Source organism: Siphateles boraxobius, unplaced genomic scaffold (assembly GCF_051911475.1).
Source record: "Siphateles boraxobius isolate OS27281-9 unplaced genomic scaffold, OSU_SipBor_1 32, whole genome shotgun sequence".
NCBI lineage: Eukaryota > Metazoa > Chordata > Actinopteri > Cypriniformes > Leuciscidae > Siphateles > Siphateles boraxobius.
The window spans coordinates 4,337,501-4,362,581 of record NW_027508942.1 but is presented as its reverse complement, the minus strand read 5'-3'; the positions used below and the strand labels follow the sequence as shown (position 1 = coordinate 4,362,581).

General features: G+C 41.5%; 1 protein-coding gene across 1 annotated transcript in view; it reads left to right on the top strand.

Moving 5' to 3' along the window:
- prtga (protogenin homolog a (Gallus gallus)) overlaps window positions 1-25,081 on the top strand; it is a 50,228-nt gene that overhangs the window by 8,098 nt on the left and 17,049 nt on the right. The window contains exons 3-9 of the mRNA XM_077194619.1: window positions 7,491-7,635; window positions 8,873-9,006; window positions 9,623-9,919; window positions 10,752-10,911; window positions 12,670-12,917; window positions 14,887-15,051; window positions 15,909-16,214. Coding sequence (XP_077050734.1) covers window positions 7,491-7,635; window positions 8,873-9,006; window positions 9,623-9,919; window positions 10,752-10,911; window positions 12,670-12,917; window positions 14,887-15,051; window positions 15,909-16,214 — 1,455 coding nt within the window. The remainder of the gene's footprint in view (window positions 1-7,490; window positions 7,636-8,872; window positions 9,007-9,622; window positions 9,920-10,751; window positions 10,912-12,669; window positions 12,918-14,886; window positions 15,052-15,908; window positions 16,215-25,081) is intronic.

The following is a 25,081-nucleotide window of genomic DNA, read 5'->3' as shown; positions in this document are numbered from 1 at the left end:
ACATATATATAAAAGCCCATCGCCTTTAGATCACCACAACTGACACACTCTCCTGAGAGACTGAGGTCGTGTTCCAATACATAGTGAGCTGCCTGGATGCCTACATGGTCGACTCAAATTTCATAATTACACATTGTTTCAATGCACCTTTACTGAACACCTTGATGTTAATTATGTTGAAATATGTTGAAATCTTCATGCCTTATAGCCACATTTATCAGATTCGAACATTTTGCACTGAGACAAGCAATCATGCAGTTGAGATTTGCTATACAGCCTAGTTTATATATATCGCCCTGTGCAAGTATGTGATGTATGCGAATGAGGTTGGACATACTTGTATATCTTACTTTATATAAAGAGCTGGGCGATAATATAGTTACATTTTGCGATAAAATAATATAAAGTTTTTAGCATAAATTAAATATTGTATTTTATTGAAATATACTAAATATTGTATTTTATTGAAATATATTAAAAAAGATTATTAAAATATATTTGTATTTTTAAATATATTAAATATTTGTATTTAAATATCACATTTGTGTATTTAAATAAGCTATATTAAATATTTTTATTTAAATATATTAAATATTTTTGTTAAATATATTAAATATTTTTAGTTAAATATATTACATTTTTTTTTTAGTTAAATAGCCTATATTAAATATTTTTAGTTAAATAAAGGCTATTAAATATTTTTAGTTAAATATATTAAATATTTTTATTTAAATTGCAGCATCATATACGAATAGCGCTCCTCAGAAGTGCATGCTCAATTATCTTGAATTATATGCATGATTATGACCAACACAATCACAGGATTGCATGCATGCTCCCTTATAATCTGGGCAAATGCATGGCATTAATGTTTCAAGATGAGTGCACCTTAAAACGAGTGAGTTATTCTACATTTATTTGATCACAGCTCATGCTCTCTGGTTGGCCATTAGACCTGTGGCTCTTCAGCGGATCAGATAAGACACACACACACACACACACACACACACACACACACACACACAATAGCCGAGCTGTTTTCAGAGCTCTAGGGGAGATAAGGGTCTCCGGGAATTCAACAGCCTCCAGCTCGCTCTGAAACTGCCCAAGAGACTGAAAGGCTAAAGGCCACAGGGAGAGGTCCTGCGCGTGGACTCTGATTGGCCAGAGAGGGGCTGATTCTGGCTCCTGATTGGCTGGAGGGGGTCATGTGGTCTGGGGATGTAAGTCGCCTCCTGGCTGGACGAGCCCTGATTGATCTGAAGCTTTTTGGGCTTTGCATTCTTCCCTTCTGTTCACAGACGAAGCATTCTTTGTCTCTGCTGTCATTTCTCTAAAGAAGGAGCGAGAGGTCAGGTCACGACACAGCAGGACACTGTTTGTTCACAGCACTCGCTCGGCTCCTTGTGCATTATGCATCTGCTAATAAAACCTTAAAACATCTCAAATTACTTTGCATTAAAGATGAATAAATGGATTAACTGGCGTCCTCCATTACAGCATTTTAACCTGTCAAACTTGCATTTAAATGTGTTGGAATCTCTTCATTGGTCTTTAGAGAACAAGCGGAGACACTAATGAACAACTTTCAATGAATGCAGATGTTAAGTGATGTTTTACTCTGACAGAAACACTATTGTGTGTGTGTGTGTGTGTGTGTGTGTGTGTGTGTGTGTGTGTGTGTGTGTGTGTGTGTGTGTGTGTGTGTGTGTGTACGTGTGTATGTGTGTGTGTGTGTGTGTGTGTGTGTGTGTTTGTTGAAGGCTGAAATGTCAGTACGTTTGTGGCATCTCTTACCTGCACTAAAAGATCTCTTAAGGGCTCTTGGTAATGATCCGCTTTCAGAAAACACTAACACACTGGTATTGCTTTACCATCGCTGACAGTCACACACTGAAACAGACAGAATAACAGACAGGGTGAAAGCTTCATCACTGACTGCACATGTATTATTTTAAAGGGTTAGTTCACCCAAAAATGAAAATGATGTCATTAATGACTCAGCCTCATGTCGTTCCAAGCCCGTAAGACCTCCGTTCATCTTCGGAACACAGTTTAAGATATTTTAGATTCAGTCCGAGAGTTTTCTGTCCCTCCATTGTAAATCTATGTATGGTATACTGTCCTTGTCCAGAAAGGAAATAAAGACATCATCAAAGTAGTCCACGTGACCTCAGTGGGCTAGTTAGAATTTTTTGAAGCATCGAAAATACATTTTGTTCCAAAAATAACAAAAAACGACGACTTTATTCAGCATTGTATTCTCTTCCGGTTCTGTTGTCAATCCGCGTTCACGAGTCCGCCGACGTAAGACGATCTGACGTGTGTCTGGTGCGCCCGAGCTTTGTTTACAGTCTGAGGGAGACGCACGCTGTAAACAAAACAATCTTTGCAAACATGTCTAAGGATTTCGACACAGGGGAAGACTTGCATTTTTTTTAACCAGACATATTTATTTGAACCCGAATACACGGACGCACCAGATAACACGTCAGCAGCGTCTTACGTCAGCAGCGTCACTGGCCTCGTGAACGCGGATTGACAACAGAACCGGAAGACAATACAATGCTGAATAAAGTCATGTATTTTCTATGTATTTTATACAAAATGTATTTTCGATGCTTCAAAAAATTCTAACTAGCCCACTGAGGTCACGTGGACTACTTTGATGATGTCTTTATTTCCTTTCTGGACAAGGACAGTATACTGTACATAGATTTACAATGGAGGGACAGAAAACTCTCGGACTAAATCTAAAATATCTTAAACTGTGTTCCGAAGATGAACGGAGGTCTTACGGGCTTGGAACGACATGAGGGGGAGTCATTAATGACATCATTTTCATTTTTGGGTGAACTAACCCTTTAATGTCAGTCTTTATAGCGATTAGAAGAAGATAGCTGAATGTTTTTTTCTCCGTCTCAGGTCTGTTTTTTTGGGTCACACTGCGAAGAGACAAAATTATGTCACTTTTATGTGGAAATAGATACAAATTATTTTTATTTTAATCATTTGATTTCAGTGAGAGTCGTATAATGAGATTTTTACAGTACATTTAACTCATCATTGCATGGTCCATTTAACCTGGGCATGAAAAATCAATTTATGAAATGATTTATGATTTGCATTTGACTTCATGTCTTGTATGAATCATAGCACAATGGGGTATTAATATAAGTTAAATTTAGTTAAAATGTAAAAATAAGTTATGTTAGTGAAAAAGTGTCTGAAAAGACATTTATAATGTTACAAAAAGATTTCTATTTATTGTTTTTTATACTTCAAAAAATCCTGAAAAAAAGATCACAGTTTCCACAACAATGATAATCGGCACGACTTGTTTTTAACATTGATAATTATCATAAATGTTTCTTGAGCATCAAATCATCATATTATACTGATTTCTGAAGGATCATGTGACACTGAAGACTGGAGTAATGATGCTGAAAATTCAGCTTTGATCACAGGAATAAATTACATTTTATGATATATTCACATAGAAAACAGCTGTTTTAAATTGTGCTAATATTTCATATTTTTTCTGTATTTTTGATCAAATAAAAGCAGCCTTGATGAGCAGAAGAGACTTCTTTCAAAAACATTGAAGAATCTGACCGACCTCAAACTTTTGAACGGCAGTGACAGTGTAGATTTTAGGGCTGCAACTAACGATTATTTTGATAATCGATTAATCGGACGATTATTTTTTCGATTAATCGATTAATCGGATAGAAATTAAATTAGATTTTTTTTTTATTATAACAAAATAAAACCGTAAATCAGGGTATTTATGTGTAAAAGTGTACTTTAAAAAGTGCAAAAGCCACACATTGAGTTTTACTAATATCAATATTTGCATTGTTTTTAATGATAATTGCTGATGGCAAGTTGACAAACATGATTATTGTTAAAAAAATGATATCCAACATATTATGTTTTAACACAATTTTTGTTAAAACAAATTTACACAGACATGTTGTTCAGATGTGAATATCTGAACTAAAAACAAACTAAAAACATCTAAAATATATAATTCATTTAATTTTTATTTAAAATTAATTATATATAAGGAATATAAGGATAAAGAATATAATATATATTATATATAATATATAAAAGAATTATATAAGGATAAATTGATTAAATAAATATAGAAAGACTGAAAACAATTGTGTGAACGTAGAGCCGCAGTAGATCGCGTTTGAAAAACAATTAAAACTTAGTAGACAAATGCTATAAAAAGAGAACGGAATGGAGGTAACGTTACCCAGCAAGCTAACAGGCTTGAGTAAAGGACAGGAGAAATTATGCATTAGTGCACAAGCATTCGCTGAAAACCACTGAATACAGTGACTAAAAAACAATATTTTACTGCTGCTGTTATTAACTGCCTTTATATTTAGTGCTTCGCTTTGTAAAGACCGTTTTAATTTAACCTATTTCTGCGGTAGCGCTATTTTAATCCATCACTTACGTTGCGAGCGAACTGATTGCGCAACCTGATGCTCGAGACAAAATACAGACATCCCAAGATCCCGGAAGTCCCGGGAGTCTCCCGCATATTGATTGCGGCTCCCTGATACCCGCGAATTAGTTCAAACTCCCGAAATCTAGAGCGCGCAAGCAAGAGCGCGCATGCGAGACAGAAGAGACTGCTCCAAACCGTGTAGCGCGCGCGCTCGGCAGAGCGCCTGAGGGAGAGAGACCTTGCGTGTGTGTGCGTACCAGTAAACGCTCCCCGTGACGTAAGCAGACCAACTAATCGATAATGACATTCGTTGACAACGATTTTCATAATCGATTATAATCGATTTTATCGATTCGTTGTTGCAGCCCTAGTAGATTTAATGATATTACATGCAATTTGTTGATGATGTTATGGTGACCATAATTCCTGCTCGTTTTGAACAATTCAATGCAGGTTATACCTAAGTCAAAATTTGATACTTGCACTCCACATCTGAAGCAACTTTCCTTTCAGCTGCAGTCACAAAGGCCACTTAAATTCAACCAATCAGTGCAGATCAGTCCTCATTCGATTGCATACTATCAATCACCATCAAATCAGGGTTTTTTTGGTCAGAAATATGAGTGGTGAATACAGTTTCATGCTGAGAGTTTTAAATAAATTGCATAAAATGTAGAATACAGAAGTAGTTCAGAATGTTAGTTGATTTATTTGGGCTTGTAATGATGTTTCTCTCTCAGTGCAGAGTTGACCATGACACTGAGACAGATCGACTCTACACGGAAGTGTCCACTTCTAATGTTGCCGTGTTGTGCTAGTGGATCCTTACAGGTTCATGTTTGGTGGCCTGAGATGCCTGAGCAGGGATGAGCTTACTGCCGGTCAGGATTTGATGAGGTCAAAGGTCAGAGGTCAGGTCAGTGGACGGGTCAGACTTACAGATCCGTTTATAATGTTGCGGCTGTTTTCCCGGCAGAACACAAACTAGATACGTATCTTTCTAAATGAAAAGATTTGATCGTTGCTCTAAAGTTTGCTATTTTTTCTGACATGTAACAGGATTTTATGACATGTTTTTAGCTTAGGCGTGTGAATAGGTGTGCGGAGGCTGACGGGTTTAAACGTGTCTCAATCGCACAGATCTCTAAATAGCTGATCAATATGAGCATTTCCAGGATAATAATCACAGCACACCGAAAGCTTTTGACTCGTACACTGACGTTTGAATAGGATAGTTCATCCAAAAACCTGCCGGACTGTCTTTCTTCTGCACAAAATAAGAGATTTTGAAGAAATCTTTTTTTTTTTTGTCAGTACAATAGGAAACAAAATGTGGTCCAATCTGATATAGTGAATTAGCTTTAAAATTTCATATTTTAATTTTTTCATTTTATTTGTTATTAATTTTGTTATTATGTGCTTGCTTTTGTCTTTTAAAAAAAATAGGTGTCATTTATATTTATTTCCATTTAGTCATTTTAGTAAACTTATTTAATTTATTTGCCAAGGCAACATTTCTACTTTTTGTTGAAGGGGTTAGGGTTATATCTAATACTTTATTTTATTTCAGTTGTATTTCAGTTAACTGAAATGTTTTTATTAGGTTTAGTTTTAGTTAATGATAGTAATAACCCTGGGTCCAATGTTTGCTCCACAGACACTTTATTCAAAGCAACTTACATTGCTATATATATATATATATATATATATATATATGACCATGGTACTTTATATATATAATATGGTACTGAATGATTACCATATTTATATACAGTAGTATTTAATTCTACTTCTTTTCTGAACTACTTACCATGGTATTACTATAGTATATATCCAACCATTTGTTGATGTTGGTTATTTGAATATTCAATTAAACAATGTTAGCACACACAGATAGTGTAGTTTGATTGACATTCTTGAGCTGTCAATCAACTCCAGAATAAGATGTTTATTCATAAACTGGCTGATGTTCTGTGAGGCTGAAGCATCTGTAGTTTTACATCTGTAATGACGACTTCCTGTCAGTGATAGGATTGATTTTATCCGTGTCTTACTTAATCTTTGTACCACAACTCTGATTTTATTATCATCTCCATCCAAAGATGAGATTTATACTGAGGTCTGTATGTACAGCAGAGCTTCCATTGATTCCTGTTAACTAATCATTGACCCGAGGCTTCTTCAGGGGTTGGAGGGGTCGTGATGGGGGATGATCGTAATGGCTTTTGGGGGTTTTATGGTTGTCGGCTTGAGAAGGTCAGTCCTGGACCACAGCGGCGAAGTAAAGGCCTCATTGAAGAGACACGTTAAACAAACATAATGCTTTTCAATCATAAAACAGGACGTTTATGGTGAGCTGTGTTTGCTTGACTGATGTATTGTGTTTGCTTTTACTGATTATTATCACTCTGAAAGCAAGAAAAGTCTTTTTAAAGGGGGGGTTTCATCATTTACTCACTATTATTAACACTCCTTCTATTTTTTATTTTTTACATCATGTCATTTATGATATTTTCTTTTTTGTTTTAAAACTACTTTGAAGTGTATTGCACTCCGCCCCACCATTAAATATCTCTTTACATGAACATATTCTAATGTTTTGTTAGAGAGAAACTTGTGGCAAAGCAAAGGTAACAAGCAAAAGGGTCCGTGTTTAGTGAGTAACAAACACACACATAGAAGTGTTACCAAAAGGTGTGTGTGTTATGCTAACGTGAGGTGTTTGCTGGTATTGTTGATCTAAAGCTTTTGGTTTAGTTTGACTCATTCATCTCCACTGACAGTGTGAGCATGTGTACTGGATCGTCTTACAACCAAACCAAGCCTCTCTCTCTCTCTCTCTCTCGTTCGATTTTGTTTATCTCTCTCGTATCTTATTGGCATTTGAACAATGTTCAGATTTGCCATTAAAACAAGAGATTATCCATTCACAGCTCAATGAGTGACTATTGATAATATTGTTAGAATGTGAAGGAGTTGAGCGTTATGTAGATGATGATTTTGTGTTGTTGTCTTTCTGCAGGTTTATCGACCTTCACTCAGCAGCCATCATCAATCATGGTTATGGACGGATCTGTCGCACGATTCGCCTGTAAAATCACTGCCACGCCCCCACCAATCATCACCTGGGAGTTTAACAGAGTCACTTTACCACTGGCCACTGAAAGGTAAAGCTTCGCCCACTTACTAAAGGGAGGAGGGGCTTAGTGTGGACCACTTACACTTTCTTCAAAGTCCCTATGAAATCAAAAGCTTTTTGCTTTTAGTATGAATATGTAAGTCTTCCTGTTATCTATAAGCTGGTGTGCTCCAAAACAATGACAAAATTTACATTTAGAAGATAGAAGCATTCAAAGCTTAAGGCCATTGCCGAAAGTCAGAAATATTTTCGTATGCGTTTTTTCGTATTCGTGATTCGGTGGCACTGAATTGGCGAAACACTATTCAAACAACATTCAAACTGCTTGCTACGGATGAGGAAAACGCAGAAAATCGAACCCGATCCGATTTTTTTTATGACGGACGAAAGTTTCATAGACAGTGTGCAAGCGGGATTAACATAACGTGAGGTTGAAATTTTTTTTTAACGTGCGAAAATTTCGGGTGCGAATTTGGGACTCAGTGTGCAATGGCCTTTACAGTCTCTCACTTCTGCCAATATGAATCAATGATTTTGATGACATCACTCTGCACTTCAGTGTCTCATCGGATTTTTATCAAATGCTCTAGAATCTGATGCTCCGCCCCCTACATTATAAATTGACGCTAAAGCTGCGGCTGAAATCGGTCACTTTTCACACATTTACTATTTTCTACATGGTGAATAACACATAGTGCACTATATAGGGGATAGGGAACGTTTCAAACTGTGTAAATATGCTTTCCAATCGGGGCGAATGAAGTCTGGGTTCATGTTAGTGTCACGCGAACCGCTGCAGCTCCGGTTCAGAGACACGACACACAGAGCGGATCATGCGATCGAGTCGACGCAGACCAGAAAACGTATTGGACCCGTTCGAATTCTGCACAGAATGCTGTATTTTAAAGCGATATGGAGGAGATTATGAGGAAACGACGGCTTTAACAAGCTCAACGGCTCTGGCCGACCTGTGAAGCAAACAAAACGCTATTGGCTATTTTTAAAAAGGGGAGGAGCTGCTCGATATGCCCCGCCCTCTCTTCCTGTTACAGTGAAATGACGTGTTTCAAGGAATTTCAGCGGGCCTTTAATTTGGCTTATTTTAATATACATTGTATTCTTGTTCCACCATTATTTTACTTATTTTATTAATGCATGTTCTTGTTTAATTAATTGTGATTAATTCATTTGTGCATGCTATTCTAAAAGAAAGAAAAAATTCTACCTAATGATTTTTATGTGAATGTTTGCATGTCTCTATCTAGAATCACAGTGTTGCCCAGCGGCGTTTTACAAATTCAGGGAGTGGAACAGACGGATGCTGGGAGTTACCGCTGTGTGGCGACTAATATCGCCAGCCGACGCAGGAGCGCAGACGCCACGCTAACCGTCACCGCAGGTCAGAGAACCACCGAAACATGTCGCTCACCTAAGTATTTACAGTCAAAGCAAAATGAATCAGACACCTTCAACATTTCTCACATTATCACAGTTTATTCGATATAGTTTCAAAAATGGTAATAAAATATTACAAGAACTCAGAGTTATTAAATCAGTTGATATTTCACTGGTTTTGTCCATCGTTCTGTTAGACTGTCTCACAAATGAATTATGTTGAATATCTGTCAGCTGTTAAATTCAACTACATAATTAGATAATACCAGTTTAGCTCAAACATTTACCAAGCAATGCTTCATTTTGTTCAGTCTGTGGTGTAAAAAGGTGCATTAGCAATTAAAAGAAAAATACTTAAGCTTAACATGGTCACGTCAAAGTGTCTGAAGAATTTTCGCTCCCAAATTTTAATAAATTTTACTGGGAGCCACTGTATGAAGAATTTTTTAGGTATACTATGTCACAGTTTACTTTATTTTGCTATCCTCACTTACATAAATGAACTATAGTGTCCTGCACCCGCTAGTAAAACTCTGGTGTCTGAAGAATTTTTGGTTTGACTGTATGTTTACATATATTTCACTTTTATTTACACTTACCATCTTTTAACGTCTCAATAGCTCCATCTCCCAGAGTTCCTCAAAGGCCTCGAATCATTGCGGGCCCGCAGAATCTGACTGTGGCGGTCCACCGCTCGGCTCTGCTGGAGTGCATGGCGACCGGAAACCCTCGTCCGCTGATCTCATGGAGTCGGGCCGACCATAAATCCATCGATGTTCACAAAACCAAGGTTCTTGGCAATGGAAACCTGCTCATATCTGACGTGAAACCCCAACACGCGGGAATCTACTTTTGCCGAGCGACTACACCTGGAACCAGAAACTACACGATTGCAGCCGCTAATATAACTGTGCTAGGTAAACAATCGTTATAGTGGACATGTCCTGTTTGCTTTATGGCCTTCTTAATACTCGAAGAAAAAGATTTGGTGTACACTACAAGTCAAAAGTTTTGAATAATCAAGATTTTTTAACATTGTTAATTTTTTCTGCTCATCAAGACTGCATTTATTTGATCACAAATACAGTAAAACAGTGAAATATATTCACATAGAAAATAGTTATTTTAAATTGTAATAAAATGTCAAATTATATTTTATTGCTGTGATCAAAGCTGAATTTTCAGCATCATTACTCCAGTCTTCAGTGTCACATGATCCTGCAGAAATCATTCTAATAGGATGATTTGCTACTCAAGAAACATTTCTGATTATTATCAATGTTAAAAACAGTTGTGCTGCTTCATATTTTTTTGACATTGATAATAATAAGAACCATTATTATTAATTGACTACTATGATAACTGATAATGACTATGCAACAATTAAGCATATTACAAGGATTTCTGAAGGATCATTTGACACTAAAAACTTGAGTAATGATGCTGAAAATCTAATAATATTTAACAATATTACTGTTTTTACTAGTGATGTTTGTGCAACAACTAATAAAATTTAAAAAAAAAATGCAAACAACTAGTATTTCCAAGTCGACTAGCATCAGCTGTATCTTTTTAATCGACTAGTCAATAGTCGCACATCCCTAATTTTTACAATATTTGAATCACATAAATGCAGCCTTGATGAGCATGAGAGACTTCTTTCAAAAACAGAACAAATTTTAATTATTCCAATTATTCTTGCTATTGTAGATTGCACAAATACATTTCTGTGTTTTTCTGTTTGTGCAGCGCCTCCATCTCTCGTGGAGTGGCCGGAAAGCGTGACCCGACCCAGAGCCGGTACCGCCCGCTTTGTGTGTGTGGCAGAGGGCTTTCCCAGCCCTCAGATCACATGGCTGAAGAACGGTGAACCCGTTCACTCGAACGGACGCATCAAGATGTACAACAGGTACTGCATGTGTGCAATCAGGACATTCAGAACATGCATGGGTAGAAACAATAAATGTGTTTTTTTGTTTGATTGTTTTTTGCTGGGCAACAATTAATCGCATCCAAAATAAAAGTTTGTTTACATAATATATGCGTGTGTATAGTGTATAATTATTTTGTATATTTAAATACACACATGCATGCCATGTATACATTTAAGAAATATTTGCATGTATATATTGTATATACATTTATAGATAATTTAAATTATATATAAATATTTAGACATTTTTCTTAAATACATACATGTGTGTGTATTTAATTAATAACATATTAAACACACATACTGTATATTATATAGTAATATACAATATAGTAAACAGAAACTTTTATTTTGGATGTGATTAATCGTTGCCCAGCACTTGTTCTTTTTCTTAATCGTTCAACACGCCTCACATTAACTCATGAATTATATCATGTCTTAAAGTAAATGTGGACACTTTCTGAAAAATTTGTGCACATTGCATTTGTTTCTATTTGACTTATCAGGAATTTGAGTTGTGGTATACGTGTTGAGCACTAACCTGACGCCCAAACAGTCTTAGGCCGCTGACGTTGCTCAGGGCTTGAATTGTCTCATTTCTCTGCTGGAAACTCTGTCCTGCTGAAATATTAATCTGCTGGTTTCTTCTGTGGAACAAGAGAGGGTTAATTATTCAGTGCTCTGCTAATGGTGTTTGAGCTGATTTTCTCTTTGATTTTCCTCTAATTTGTTTTCCTGTCTAGGTTTGTTATTGGATCCTGAAAGCAAAAGGGAAGGGGGGGGGGGGGGGGGGGATTTGGACTAGTACTATTGACATGCTCATTTCCACGTCAACATGCTCATGTTAAACTTGCATCTTAAATATATATGTGTCTGTTTTTATTCTCAGTTCTTGCATCTACAAAAATAAAAATGTATGAGGTGGTAAAATGTGCTAAATCTTTAAGAAGATATACACACACAAAAAATGACCAGCCCTAAAAAGTTACTAAACATAATATAATGTAATATAATTGTCCTTAAATTATTATATTAAATGAAAGAAATTAAGTTTTATGAAGATATGCAAATATTTTACCAGCCCTACTAATTAAGATTCTAATAATATAAAACTATTAATTTTCCCAAAAAAAAAAAAATTACACATTTCCCACCAATTTCACAGTAATGAGGTTGTAAAATGTGAGGTGGTAAAATGCTAAAAATTCTCTAATAAAAGTCTAAAATATATATAGACTCTAATAATAATATAATATAATAATTTTTCGTATGTTTTATATTATAGAACGAAAATTAAACACATTCCCCTGAATTCTCATTACTCTAATACATCCTGATGTTTTACTTTTGTTAACTGTAGCTTTCTTTATTTTCCATGGTCATTCCCATACTTAATTTGACTACTAATGTAGTTTTTTTTTTTTTGATAGATTTTTAAAAAATATATAAGCGTAAATTAACGGTAGTGCAACAAATACTACAAAATATTAAATATATTTTTTATGCATTACAGTAATGTGAATTTGCCTGTAAAATGTGCTTAGTTTTTATGAGAAAGTTGCACAATTCTTTTTACTGGTCTCAGTAAGAATCATTTTTTTAATGCAACAATTATTATAGTTTTTTTTTACTTTAGATTTTGGGGATGCAACAGGATTTGTGAGATGTCAATATATCAACATCCTAAGGCACACAGTATATAAACAAAAAATTTTCCTCATTGTGTTTTCACAGTAAACTAGTGATAAACCAGATTATTCCGGAAGATGACGGGATATACCAGTGTGAGGCGGAGAACGAGCAGGGTTCAGTTCTGGCCATGGCTCGTCTGATCGTAGTGATGTCGGACAACCGGCCGAGTGCGCCCAGAAACCTCCGTGCCGACACCGTGTCCAGCTCTGCCATCTTGCTGGCCTGGGAGAGACCCATGTACAACTCGGACAAAGTCATCGCCTACTCTGTGCACTACATGAAGGCAGAAGGTGAGAGTCTCCGATATAAACAGGGAAATGTGGAGCGGCCAGCGGTGGAAATGCTGCCTCTATTGACATGCTCATTTCCATCTCTGCAAAATATATGCGTCGATTTTTATTTTCAGCTCCTGCTTTATAAATATTCATGTTACTAAACAATTTTTTTAAATATATTATAATATAATATTAATTTCCCTTAAATTATTATATTAAATAAAGAAAATTAACTAGATTTTCCCACAAATCCAGTAATGAGAATTTGTTTGAACGGATATTGCTTCATTTTTATAGATAAAATGCAAAAAACGTTACAGACGCTAATAATTATTTTATTATATGATATTATATATTATAAAGAAAATAATCAAAAACACTCTTTCCCCTAAATTTTCAGTACTGTAATGTATCCTGATGTGTAGTTTGTTGTAGTTTTCATTACTCTCTGTGCTGGTGAGTCTCATTAGATTCTTAATAATGCAGTATGATTTATGATTTCATCCAGTAGATTAGTTATATTTCATATATTTAAATTAGCCTAAATTGAAGGCAGTGCAACGTTTCAGTAATGAGAATTCGGGAGTAAAATGTGCTTAACTGTTTATGTAAAATAGGAGCCCAATTCATTCAGAAATATTCTTGATTTTGTGTGAGAAATGCTCCCTCTCCATTCAGGACAGTTGCAAAAGTCACTTTTGGACAAAAATGCTTGCAATTTAAATGCATTGGCAGTCTTTTTAGATTTTAAGAAAGAGGTCCAAATAAAAGACCTGCCTCCCTGTGAGGAGATAAGCAAGAGAAAACCATGAGATGTCCAACAGGAACTGTTCTGACAAGTGTGAAACCCTTATTAGGGATTTGGCCGGTTGCACTTGGACTTCCAGAATTCCAGGCTATTATTGGGAGAAGAATAGCGGAAGCGAAAGAATACATGCTGCATCTGCTTTGGAGGGCAAAAAGCATCGGAAGTGATTGAAAGGGGTGCAAAAGAGGACTAATTATCCCGAGTGTTGGAGTGTCTTAATCTAACCCTGAAGAGGCTTTAGGGGGTTTGTCTCTGTACGTCAGAGTCAAAGTCTTCAGTGTGGCCATTCAGCGCCGGAACAAGGTCTTTTCTGTTGACTGTCGAGTATCTTGTTTATTGGGTCAGAAATTCAGTTGGGGACTCAATGCTGGAGAGTGTTTCTTTTATTTGAGCATTTTAATGTGGGCTAATTAAAGTGTTATCAGGTGCAGTGGACCTGTGGGAAAACCAGCAGGTGGAATTTTCCTTGATAAAGCGGTTAATTAAAAGAAGGCAAGGCTGTGTTGATTGAGTTGACATGTTTCCTTTTAAATCGGCCCTGGTTTTTGAATAGCCACAAAGATTTGTAGTTAAAGACTTCATGCATTTACATTTATGAAGTGTGAGAAGCACGCTAACTCTGGGTAGTTTTGCATCTGTGCATTATTAGTTTGAGTTTAGTGCTTAAAGTCCCAGTGGTGAAAATCAAGCACGGTTTTTAATATGCTTTAAGACAAACCATGTACAAATTCATAAGAATTTTCTTTTTAAAACTGCAGTGAACCAAAGACAGTCTCAAAATCACGGTTTGAAATCGCTGGTGTTTCTGAGTTTACAAACTACCTTGTAACCAATCAGATCAACGTGTGATCGTCAATGACTGGATCTCTGAGCTGAGCGAGTGAGTGGAGGCGGGGCTCATTTGAATATTCATAGAACTTCATATACAAAATGAGGCAAGGTTGTAGCTATTTTAAGGCATGAAGAAAAAAAACTTTTGTGATCAAAGATGAGTTTTAATGGATAAAATTATTGACTTCTGCATTTATGCATTTGGCAGATGGTTTGATCCAAAGCGACTTGCATTGCATTCAAGGCATGCGTTTGATCAGTTCATGCATTCTCTGAGAATCGAATGTGATATGCTGTCCAGTTTCCACAGATTGTGAAACATTCAGGCTTGTCGTGTCTCAACAGGTCTAAATAACGAAGAGTACCAGATTGTTATCGGTAACGATACCACCCGCTACATCATTGATGACCTGGAGGCCGGGCGAAACTACACCTTTTACATCGTGGCGTACATGCCCTTGGGTGCCAGTCGCATGTCGGACCACGTTATACAGCGGACGTTCGAGGACGGTGAGTAGGGGATGAGAATCAGACATGCAAAGTTGTATTAAGACTATTGCTTCTGAAGATTCAAACCTAAACAAAAGCATGGTCATGATTGGTTAATCCTCTTCAATGACTGTTCAGAAAGGTTTTGTCTTCCTTTCACACAAGAGAGTTTTCTTAAACACTGTCCTTTTATTTTTAATGCTAATCCACTTTATTTAGGAATGAGCTGAGTGAGCTTGTTTATTTGCCTTTAAAAACATGCAACATTCATTGTATGCATTATATAGATCGACTCATAATGCTAGTCAAGGTCTCTTGTACCGAAACAGTTGGTCAGCATGACCATGTAAATGTCACCCTGGACCACAAAACAACTCACAAGGGTCAATTTCTGCAACTGAAAGCTGAATAAATAAGCTTTCCATTGATGTATGGATTATTAGGGTAGGACAATATTTGGCTGAGATACAATTATTTGAAAATCTAGAATCTGAGGGGCCAAAAAAATTCGAAACATTGAGAAAATCGCCTTTAAAGTTGTCCATTTATATTCGCGATTTTGCTGCATCAACTCACAAAATATATATTTTTTATATTTACGGTAGGAAATTTACAAAATATCTTCATGGAACATGATCTTTTCTTAATATCCTAATGATTTTTGGCATAAAAGAAAAACCTATTATTTTGAGCCATACAATGTATTGTTGGCGATTGCAACAAATATATCCGTGTGACTTTTCGACTGGTTTTGTGGTCCAGGGTCACAAATTTAGTCTGTTATGATTGTCTAACCTCTAATGAGACATTATTTGTGGGTTTAACTTCTGTATCTCATTGAGCTAATTTAATTTCTCATTTCCCTCTCTCCGTGTAAGTTCCCTTACGTGCTCCTGAGTTGAGCCTCACCAGCCGCAGTCCCACTGATATTCAGGTGTCGTGGCAGCCTCTGTCTCATAAGCTGAGTCGCGGTCGTGTTTCTGCGTACCGCCTCTCGTACAGGACCAGCGCAGATGAGGCGCTGACACAACTGGAGCTCTCGGGACACAAAACTCATCACCTTCTGGAGGGTCTTCAGCCCGACACTACATACCTGCTGCGTGTGGCTGCAGCGACCGGTGTGGGCTGGGGAGAACCATCGGCCTGGACATCACACAGGACACCCAAGACTTCCAGCACCAAAGGTGGAACATCAGTCTGAATGTATATATTTGTGGTTTATATATACTCGTGATTCGTTCTGTCAGGACCACTATCGTCAAATACGATTGACAGTTAGCATACAGTTTGGATTGGCGGTATAGTTCTGTTCTGGGCAAGAACTCCCTGCGTATCTATGTAGCCTAGCATGATTAACAGCAGGAGAGCAGCAATGACCCCCTTTAGGGTAAACAGAACATAACCAACATAAATGTATTGCAGATATCATTAATTCAATGTTTTAATGAGCAATATATTTCGAGATTTTATTCTGATTCAAGGTGAATCACAATGCCAAATCCTGACTGGAGACAGGTGGAGCTGGGGAGGGAGAAGGGTAATTCGCTCCTGAGAAACTCGATAGCTGTTGATAATACTGAAGGAGTATATATGTATACAGTGATAGGCGTCGTATTCCTATATAATATAATATATATAATATATATTCCATATAATAAAGAAAATAAGAACAAATAATCAAACTACAAGCAACAGCACAAATAAATACAATAGAGCAAAGATACTAATAAAATAAACTGCTTTTCGGGTTTTTCAGGTAGGTCTAACATTAGTTCCCTTTCAGTCGATAACGTCGGACGTAGTCGACGCGACTGAAATGGGATCACGCTAGGGAGCCTATCATCTTCGATTACTATTGAACGAGCCAATGGAATTTGGCGTGCGTGATTTGCATCACACACTCCGCCCCCGCGGCGCGGGTATAAATACGGAAGTGGATGCACGCACTAGTTGCCTTTCGCTTCGGAGCCGTTCGTCTTTGATGTCTCTGAAGAGTGCTGTTGTCGAGCGAGTGTGTCGGTGTTCTTGCGGGAAGACCTCTCCAGTGTTGGTGTTCTACAGCGTGGTGCAGCGGTGATCGCGAGCTTCTCAGCTCTCAACTGCTGTTTTAACAGCATCAAATTTCTACTGTTTGTTTGTGTGTTGACGGTTGGTTAGAGGGCGAGAAGTGAGTGCTTCACTGTTAGTTGAAAGACTATTCAGTGTTTGCCGCGGTCATTCCCTGTGTGCTCCGGCACTGGTGACGGTCCCATTTCCTAAAAGAGCAACACGGGTGTGAGTGCGTCTTTTTCAAGATGCCATTCCATCCGTGCGTTTCTGGGTGCGGTCTGGCACTATCCCCTTCTGACGGTCACGAAAGTTGTGTCGCATGTTTGGGCTTACAGCATGCTGAGGCAGCTTTCGTGGATGAGACATGTTCTCACTGCGGGAACATGTCCATCTCGGTGTTGAGATCTAGACTCGCCTTCGTTAAAAGCGTTGGCGCAGTCCCCACCTCTGGGCCCCGCCCCTGTTCTTCCTCTGGGTTACCTTCCCAGAGGAGGACTGGGGTGCCGTCCAAGCTGGGTGATCTGAGGATCACAGTGAGGGGTAATCCGCCCGGCCACGCCCCGTGGGTCCCTCACTCCTCTTTCACACCGCAACCGGTGGAGCTCCCCATTGATCCCGCTGGTCCCTCTGTAATGGACGGGCCAGCCGTGTCATTTGGGGCCCCTCCAGGGGATACGTTGTCAATCGCAGCATCGGAGGGGGAGCTGAACTCTGGAGATGATGACTCGGCTGCGCTGCCTCCCTCCGGGAGACCAGTGTTGCCCGAGCCAGATCCAGAGATGTCAGCTATGCTGAAAAAGGCCGCCGAGGCGGTAGGGCTCGTGTGGAACCCTCCACCGTGTCCCGAGCCGTCTCGGTTGGATGATTGGTATATCGGGGCGGGCCGTACTGGTTCTCAGTCCGCCGCCCCGGTTCCTTTCTTTCCTGAAGTGCATGAGGAGCTTACGAGGGCATGGATGGCACCTTTCTCTGCCAGAAACCGCCTGAGTAGCTCCTCCCCTCTCACTACCCTTGATGGGGGAGCGGTGAAGGGTTACGAGGCTATCCCTCCGGTGGAGCGGGCCGTTGCGATGCAGTTATGCCCAACGGCGGCCGCTTCCTGGAGAGGTGATCCTCGTCACCCCTCTAAAGCCTGTAAGTTCTCGTCCGCTCTTACGGGCAAGGCTTACAAAGCTTGTGGGCAAGCCGCTTCCTCCTTGCATGCCATGGCGTTGCTCCAGGTCCACCAGGCCCAGGCACTCATGAACATGCACGAGGGTAGTTCGGACCCTGAGCTCATGGGTGAGCTCCGCACTGCAACTGACCTCGCCCTCCGGGCGGCGAAGGTTGCAGCTCGCGCGGTGGGTTCGGCGATGTCCACACTAGTGGTCCAGGAGCGCCATCTCTGGCTCAACCTGGCCGATATGAGAGATGCGGACAAGGTTCGGTTCCTGGACTCTCCCATTTCCCAGGTTGGGTTATTCGGCGACGCTGTGGAGAACTTTGCCCAACAGTTCTCTACAGCTCAGAAGCAGACGGAGGCCATCCGGCACATCCTGCCTCGGAGGGACGCTGCTGCCTTCACCCGCCCCCCGAGGTCAGATCCTCCGCCTGCTCGTCGCCGAGGGCGTCCGCCTGCAGCCGCCTCAGCTCCCGCCGAACCACCGCAGCAGCCTTCACCCAGGTTCCGGCGCGGAGCCGGCCGCGGAAGGGGCGCCCAGCCCGCTCCAGGCGCTGCCAAGCCAGGTGGTAAGTTCCAGCGCAAAAGAAAACGCTGAACCTGGACGGGCTCTCAGGGATGGAGGAGTTGCTTGTGGAGTGGTCGCCGATCCACTCCCTCTGGCTGGTTGGAGGGCCGGCTGGAGTTTTTTGTTATGTGTGTGTCTGTTCCGCCGCTGGCCCCTATAAAAACGGGGTCAGCGGTACCCACATATTCAGAAAAAGAGCAATTTTTCTATTCCTGAGTCCCAAGTGGGCCAGTATGGCGGATGTGACCCTGTATAATAGCCTTACATCCCCCAGCTTCCCTTGGTCGCCAACAGGCAGCTTGGGGCGTTCGAGGACCCGGTCATCCGCCTTCTCACGTCCCCTGCCGCTGGTGGAGACAGGTAAGTGTTGCACTGCACACTAACACCACTGTCTCTACTTTGCTGCCCCACCTCAGGCTCGGCGACCCCGCTCAGGTCAGTGATAGTAACATCACATTAGGTGTTGAGCAGACGTGCTCCTGAAAATTCAGTGATATTCTTCACACCAGGTGTTGAGCAGGGCTCCTGACTTGGGCGTGCTTATCTTATCCTGCTGGCGAAGGATTTGATATAGCCGCTCCTCCAGCCGGTACGAAGGCCAGTTGTAAACTCGTTCTTCGTGCTACTAGGTGGTGGGTTGTGACCATCTTGGCCCAAGATTGGTCTGCAGCTTTGGCCTGAAGGACACGTGGTGTCCTTCCCCTCGAGTGCTCCAGAGCCCGTTGGGTCTTCAGGTCAGCTGGAAGAGAGTAATCTCGCCCACGGGCTGAGTATCTCTGTTTCAGTTTTGGAGAGGTACTCGATCCAACACGTCTCTCCAGTGAGAATGTGTTCAGCTGGGGTTGAAGTGAGAAAGGGTCCCACTGAAAAGATTCAGAGGCTCCTGGGGTATACGATAGCGACAGCCTAAGTTGGCTTCCTCCGTATGTGACCGCTTCAGCGCTAGCTTTACGATCGAGTCCCGAGGTGACCGTGGCAGAGCAGCTCACCCTGTGGGACTATAGTTCATCCCGGTCTGCTGCCAAACCCTCCTCAGCAGAGGGGCCATGTACAAAGGGCGTGTTTTAACGGGGGCCTGGGCGACCCCCGACTACACGGGCATTCGTGCCTCGAGTTGTTAGACATTGCGGGTGTCACAAACTCTCCCGTCACCTCCTCCTTGGAGTCAGACGCTTCTGAGGGCGCCTTGTTCCACCCCTCCCGCTTACTCAATCGTGCCGCCATCGAGCCTCACGACAGTTATAGCCAGGGCAAGTGGAGACTCCATCCCCTGGGTCCGCTGGGTCTTGACCATTCCGGGGCCGCTCAATTGCCCCCCCGGTTTTATTTTTCCGCCAGTGTTTGAGTAAACCGAGCGGACTACCCTTGGACAAACACGGGGTCCCAGCTGTCCCAGGGGCCCGCAGAATACGTTTAACCCCAGTGAGCCTTCTAAGAAGTGACGGCGACTCAGGGTCGCCTTGCGCTGCTCAGGTCAGTGAGATCATCACACTTCATGTTGAGCAGAGTTGCTCCTGAAACTCAGTGAAGTTCATCGCACTCAGGTGTTGAGCAGCAATGCTCCTGTAGCTCAGTGAGTCCATCACAGGTAGCGCAGTGAATTCATCACACGCAGTGCTGAGCAGAAATGCTCCTGGTGCTCAGTGAAGTTCCTCGCACTCAAGTGTTGAGCAGTAATGCTCCTGAAGCTCAGTGAGTTTATCACACTCAGGTGTTGAGCAGTAATGCTCCTGAAGCTCAGTGAACTTGTCACACTCAAGTGCTGAGCAGAAATGCTCCTGTCGTTCAGTGAAATTCTTCGCACTCAAGTGTTGAGCAGAAATGCTCCTGAAGCTCAGTGAGGGAATGCTCCTGAAGTTCAGTGAACTTGTCACACTCAAGTGCTGAGCAGAAATGCTCCTGTCGCTCAGTGAGGTTCTTCGTGCTCAGGTGTTGAGCAGAAATGCTCCTGAAGCTCGGTGAGTTTATCACACTCAGGTGTTGAGCAGGAATGCTCCTGAAGCTCAGTGAACTTGTCACACCCAAGTGCTGAGCAGAAAATGCTCCTGAAGCCCAGTGATCTTCACATGTTGTGTTGAGCAATGCTCCTGTCCTTTGCGCCCGTCACTTGCACCTACGTGCCATGTCAGGAGAGGAACAGGGCTTCATAGTTGCCCCTTATTGGCCCAACTAGACCTGGTTCCCTTCAACAGCCTTCCTGACTTCCCCTGGAAACTCTTTCGGGGACGGGGCACGATGGCACACGCGTTCTTCCCCCGGAGATTCCGGGCGGTCTTACATCTGAACGCGGAGGTTCAGGTGGCTATCACAAGACATGTGATAGTTACCATCACTTCTGCGAGCACCCCCTAGAATTGGGTAGCGTGCTTACGCCTTTAGAAGTGGAACCTAGTCGTTGAGTGCGTCTTCTCTCCTGAGGAGATCCTGAAAGCTTTCGATCACTTCAGTGCTCTCTTTCCTGCAAAATGGGTTGCAGTAGGCTGTTTTCCTGAATCACCCTCAAAATGATGTTGCCTCGGTGTTTAAACGACGCTCATCGTGTTGCAGAAGTATGCAGAAGCACGTTCTGGTCGTCAGGTTCCTGAGGAGCAAGGTCTTGTAAATCCTTGTGTCCCTCTTTATCCTCTTGGGCCTTGTCCCTGGTGCGACTGCACTGCAGAGACCGCCCCTGAGCCACTGCAGGTAGTGAGTTAAAAATTCTGTTATATCAGTTCTCCTGCTCGCGTGGTCTCTACTAGAGGGTAGGGACTTGCTCGCTTTCGGTCAACGTATTGTGCCTGGAGTCTGGGCCGGCTAACTCTCACAGGCTGAGACCCCGGCTCGGATTGTGCCCAAGGTTCCTACCTCTCCCGTAATAGGAGCAGGTGGTGAGCCTGCAAGCGCTGCCCTGGAGGAGGCAGATCCAGCCCTGGCTTCTCTGTCCGTTTGCTTGGACGTGTACAGAATGCAAGTCATAGACCTCAGACCAGCTCTTCAAATATCGGTTGGAATTCAGCAGAGAGGGAAGGCTGTTTCCATGCAAAGTTGCACTTAGTGCTTGCCTTCATTTCGGCAAAGATCCGAGATGCAACATGTCCACTTAGGTGTTGAGCTCCTCTATGATGAGTGTAAAGGGCTCCGCCTGGGCGTTGACGATATACTTTGCTAAACAGATTCTAGAGTTGGGGGCTGGACGACACCTGGTTGAACCGCTGCTTCCCGTGGGCTCCCTTCTCATGAAGCCAGTTTCACCGTGAGCCCGGTTCAAGTGTCGGCTTGCTGCGCCATTCCCCTCCTATGGACTGGATACGTGCGCCTTTTTACTCCAGTTGAGTTCCCTTAAAATTGAACCCTGTTGAGTTCCTCCACACCCCTCCGACGTCGGACGTGCGGAACGTCTGGTGTTAGGCCTACCACTCGTAAGCAGTGTGGAACCTGTGTTAGGCTGGGTCCATATGTTGCGGTCCCTTCGGTGACCCCATATGTGTATTCTTCCACGATACGGCTCCCTGCGGTGAGCCCGTGTCTTCCCTCGGCAGAGTCTCTCTGCCGTCACTGTCCGGTGTGTCTCCCCCCGTCTTAGGCTGGAGCCACCCCAGTGACATTCCATATGTTAGACTGCCCGGTTGCCGCCCAGTTCATATGTGTATTCTCCACATTACCTCCCTCTGGGCTGGATGTGGCTTCCGCAGCGTCCCTTCCTTCCAACGTACGGGGAACGCTTTCCCAGTGGTCCTGTAGGAACAGCAGTGACTTCCCTGGCCTAAGCCCTGTCCTTCCCCGCCTTAAGTTTGCGGGGGCATCAGGAGGCTTTGGTTTAGGCACTGGAAGGTGGCAGCGTTAGTGGCGTGTTCAATGGTTGATCCCATTTCAGTCGCGTCGACTACGTCCGACGTTATCGACTGAAAGGGAACGTCCTGGTTGCGTATGCAACCCACCGTTCCCTGAAGGAGGGAACGGAGGACGTAGTCCCCTTGCCACTACCGCTGGACCACCGCTGACCCGGGTTACTCTCGGCTCCTCAGCGAAAAGCAACTAGTGCGTGCATCCACTTCCGTATTTATACCCGCGCCGCGGGGGCGGAGTGTGTGATGCAAATCACGCACGCCAAATTCCATTGGCTCGTTCAATAGTAATCGAAGATGATAGGCTCCCTAGCGTGATCCCATTTCAGTCGCGTCGACTACGTCCTCCGTTCCCTCCTTCAGGGAACGGTGGGTTGCATACGCAACCAGGACGTTTTCAGCTACAGAAATTGAGTAGATTAAACAAATGTAAAATAGCATCGCATCTTTGACTTTATATTAAAGATTAATCCTTTTTAAAGTTACTATTCAATCAAGAGATTTCATGAAAAACAAAGACAGCAGGTTTATTAGGCTGTTGTCACTTTAAAACTTAATGCACGGATCCAATACACTGATACTGATACACATGCGTTGTCTTTCTCGACTGTTTACGTTCTCTTAAGGCATAACTGACTATGTCTGCTAGGATACTCACAAATCGGCGTGTTGACATAATTTTTGTGTGAATTTGTCGGTTTCAAGCGCAAGACCTGAAAGAGAACTCAATATTTGTGCGCTGTCTGAGATGAGTGCACACACAAATCTTCTTACTGCGTGCGTGGGTTCTCTTTTGCAGCGTCTTAAGCTTGAATGTTTAAATTGCCAAGGCTTAAATGAGTTTAGCTTAAACACAGATAGCAATGTGTGCTGTTCAGGTCTCTATAAACACCCGGGGGATGACGGCGTAAATGACTGGTCATATTAGTGCATACGGCACTCCAATTGAACAAAGTTGACAAAGAGTGACTGTTTTGTCCACGTTTTTTTGATCATTGATGTTGTAATGTATACCAGAATGTGTATCCATCAACAGAAACATACATTAGAGGAACTCTGTCTGTATTTTTTTGCTTGTTTTTATTTTTAACAAACCATATTATAGACGCATCGTCAGATTTAAGATGAACCTTGGTGCAAGTGCGTGCCGAACTCTACCGTTACACCTCATCTAGTCTGTCTGTCTGTCTGTCTGTCTGTCTGTCTGTCTGTGTAAAATTTAAAAACCTGCAACAGAGTGACAGACATACTTTTAAAAGATTAGGGTGAATCCCGCTCTCTTTCTCTTTACTTTGGCCTGATAATCTTTTTAAGGCATTGCATTTGTTCCTTCATGAACTTTGACCCACCTTCTCATCCACATTAGAAAGGTTTTAGTCATGGATTATAAAGCAAGAGCCGCAGGCATCTACAGATCCTCAGAGCCTCAGCTCACATATCAGACTCTGTCAGGTCATCCCTCGTGATCTACAGGAACACACTCTGTTAGATTACTACGGTTAAATTTAACGCCTACAAAGATACACTGCAACCACGGGAAACTCTGCAAGAGTTTTAAATTAAGTTGGGATTGATTTAACCCTGGTGTCGTTCCTGTGAGGTCCCATCTCTTCTGGACTCGAGAGATTCAGTTGTGGCCGATAAATCTTGAAGACTTGTTCTCCTGAGGTTACAGGACTGTGCTTTAGAAATTTGTCATGTTTTGTTCTTCCCATTAGTTACAGTTTCAGCGAAATGAACCGCTCAGTTGTCCAGTCCGAAATTACCGTGTTTTGTAGTCTGAGAGCAAGCAGCTTTAATGACACTAGCCGTGTTTCCGTTACCCTTCAAATTGGGCAAACTGAAAATATGCACAATGAAAACACGTCAATTTTGCAAAAACTCTCATATATCGAAAACAAGTTTTAACATTCGCATGATGGGGTTTTTCAGGCAATTCGAAAAAGGAATATTTCGTAAAACTGCAATGGAAACTGTTTTGACAGAAGACGAGACATAGTTCTTTATTAAACTCATAAAAGACAAAAGTATTATGGGAATACTGGATTCTAAACAACAAAGAAATGCCACAATTTATCAAGATGTTGAGGCAGAAGGAGGGAGAAACAGCTCATATGTGCTGCTCCCAAATATAAGAGACTTTCCTTGCCATTAATGCTTGGATACACGTCTCCTTTGATTAAAAATAATGGCTAGTGCAGTGGCCGAGATATACATAAACCTACCAACATCCATTGCCATAATTTTTGGAATGACGTTTTAGGCACATAACATCGTGTCATTTCGCAATAGTTTTTGTCGACATTTAGAAAATATCGCAAACATTTTGTGCAAATCTGTAATGGAAACGTGGCTACTGTCAACTCAACATACATCCTCTTACTGTAACATACACTTGACTTATTCAGGAGCCAGGTTTATGATTGGCTGATAATGTGAACTTGTTTTTCT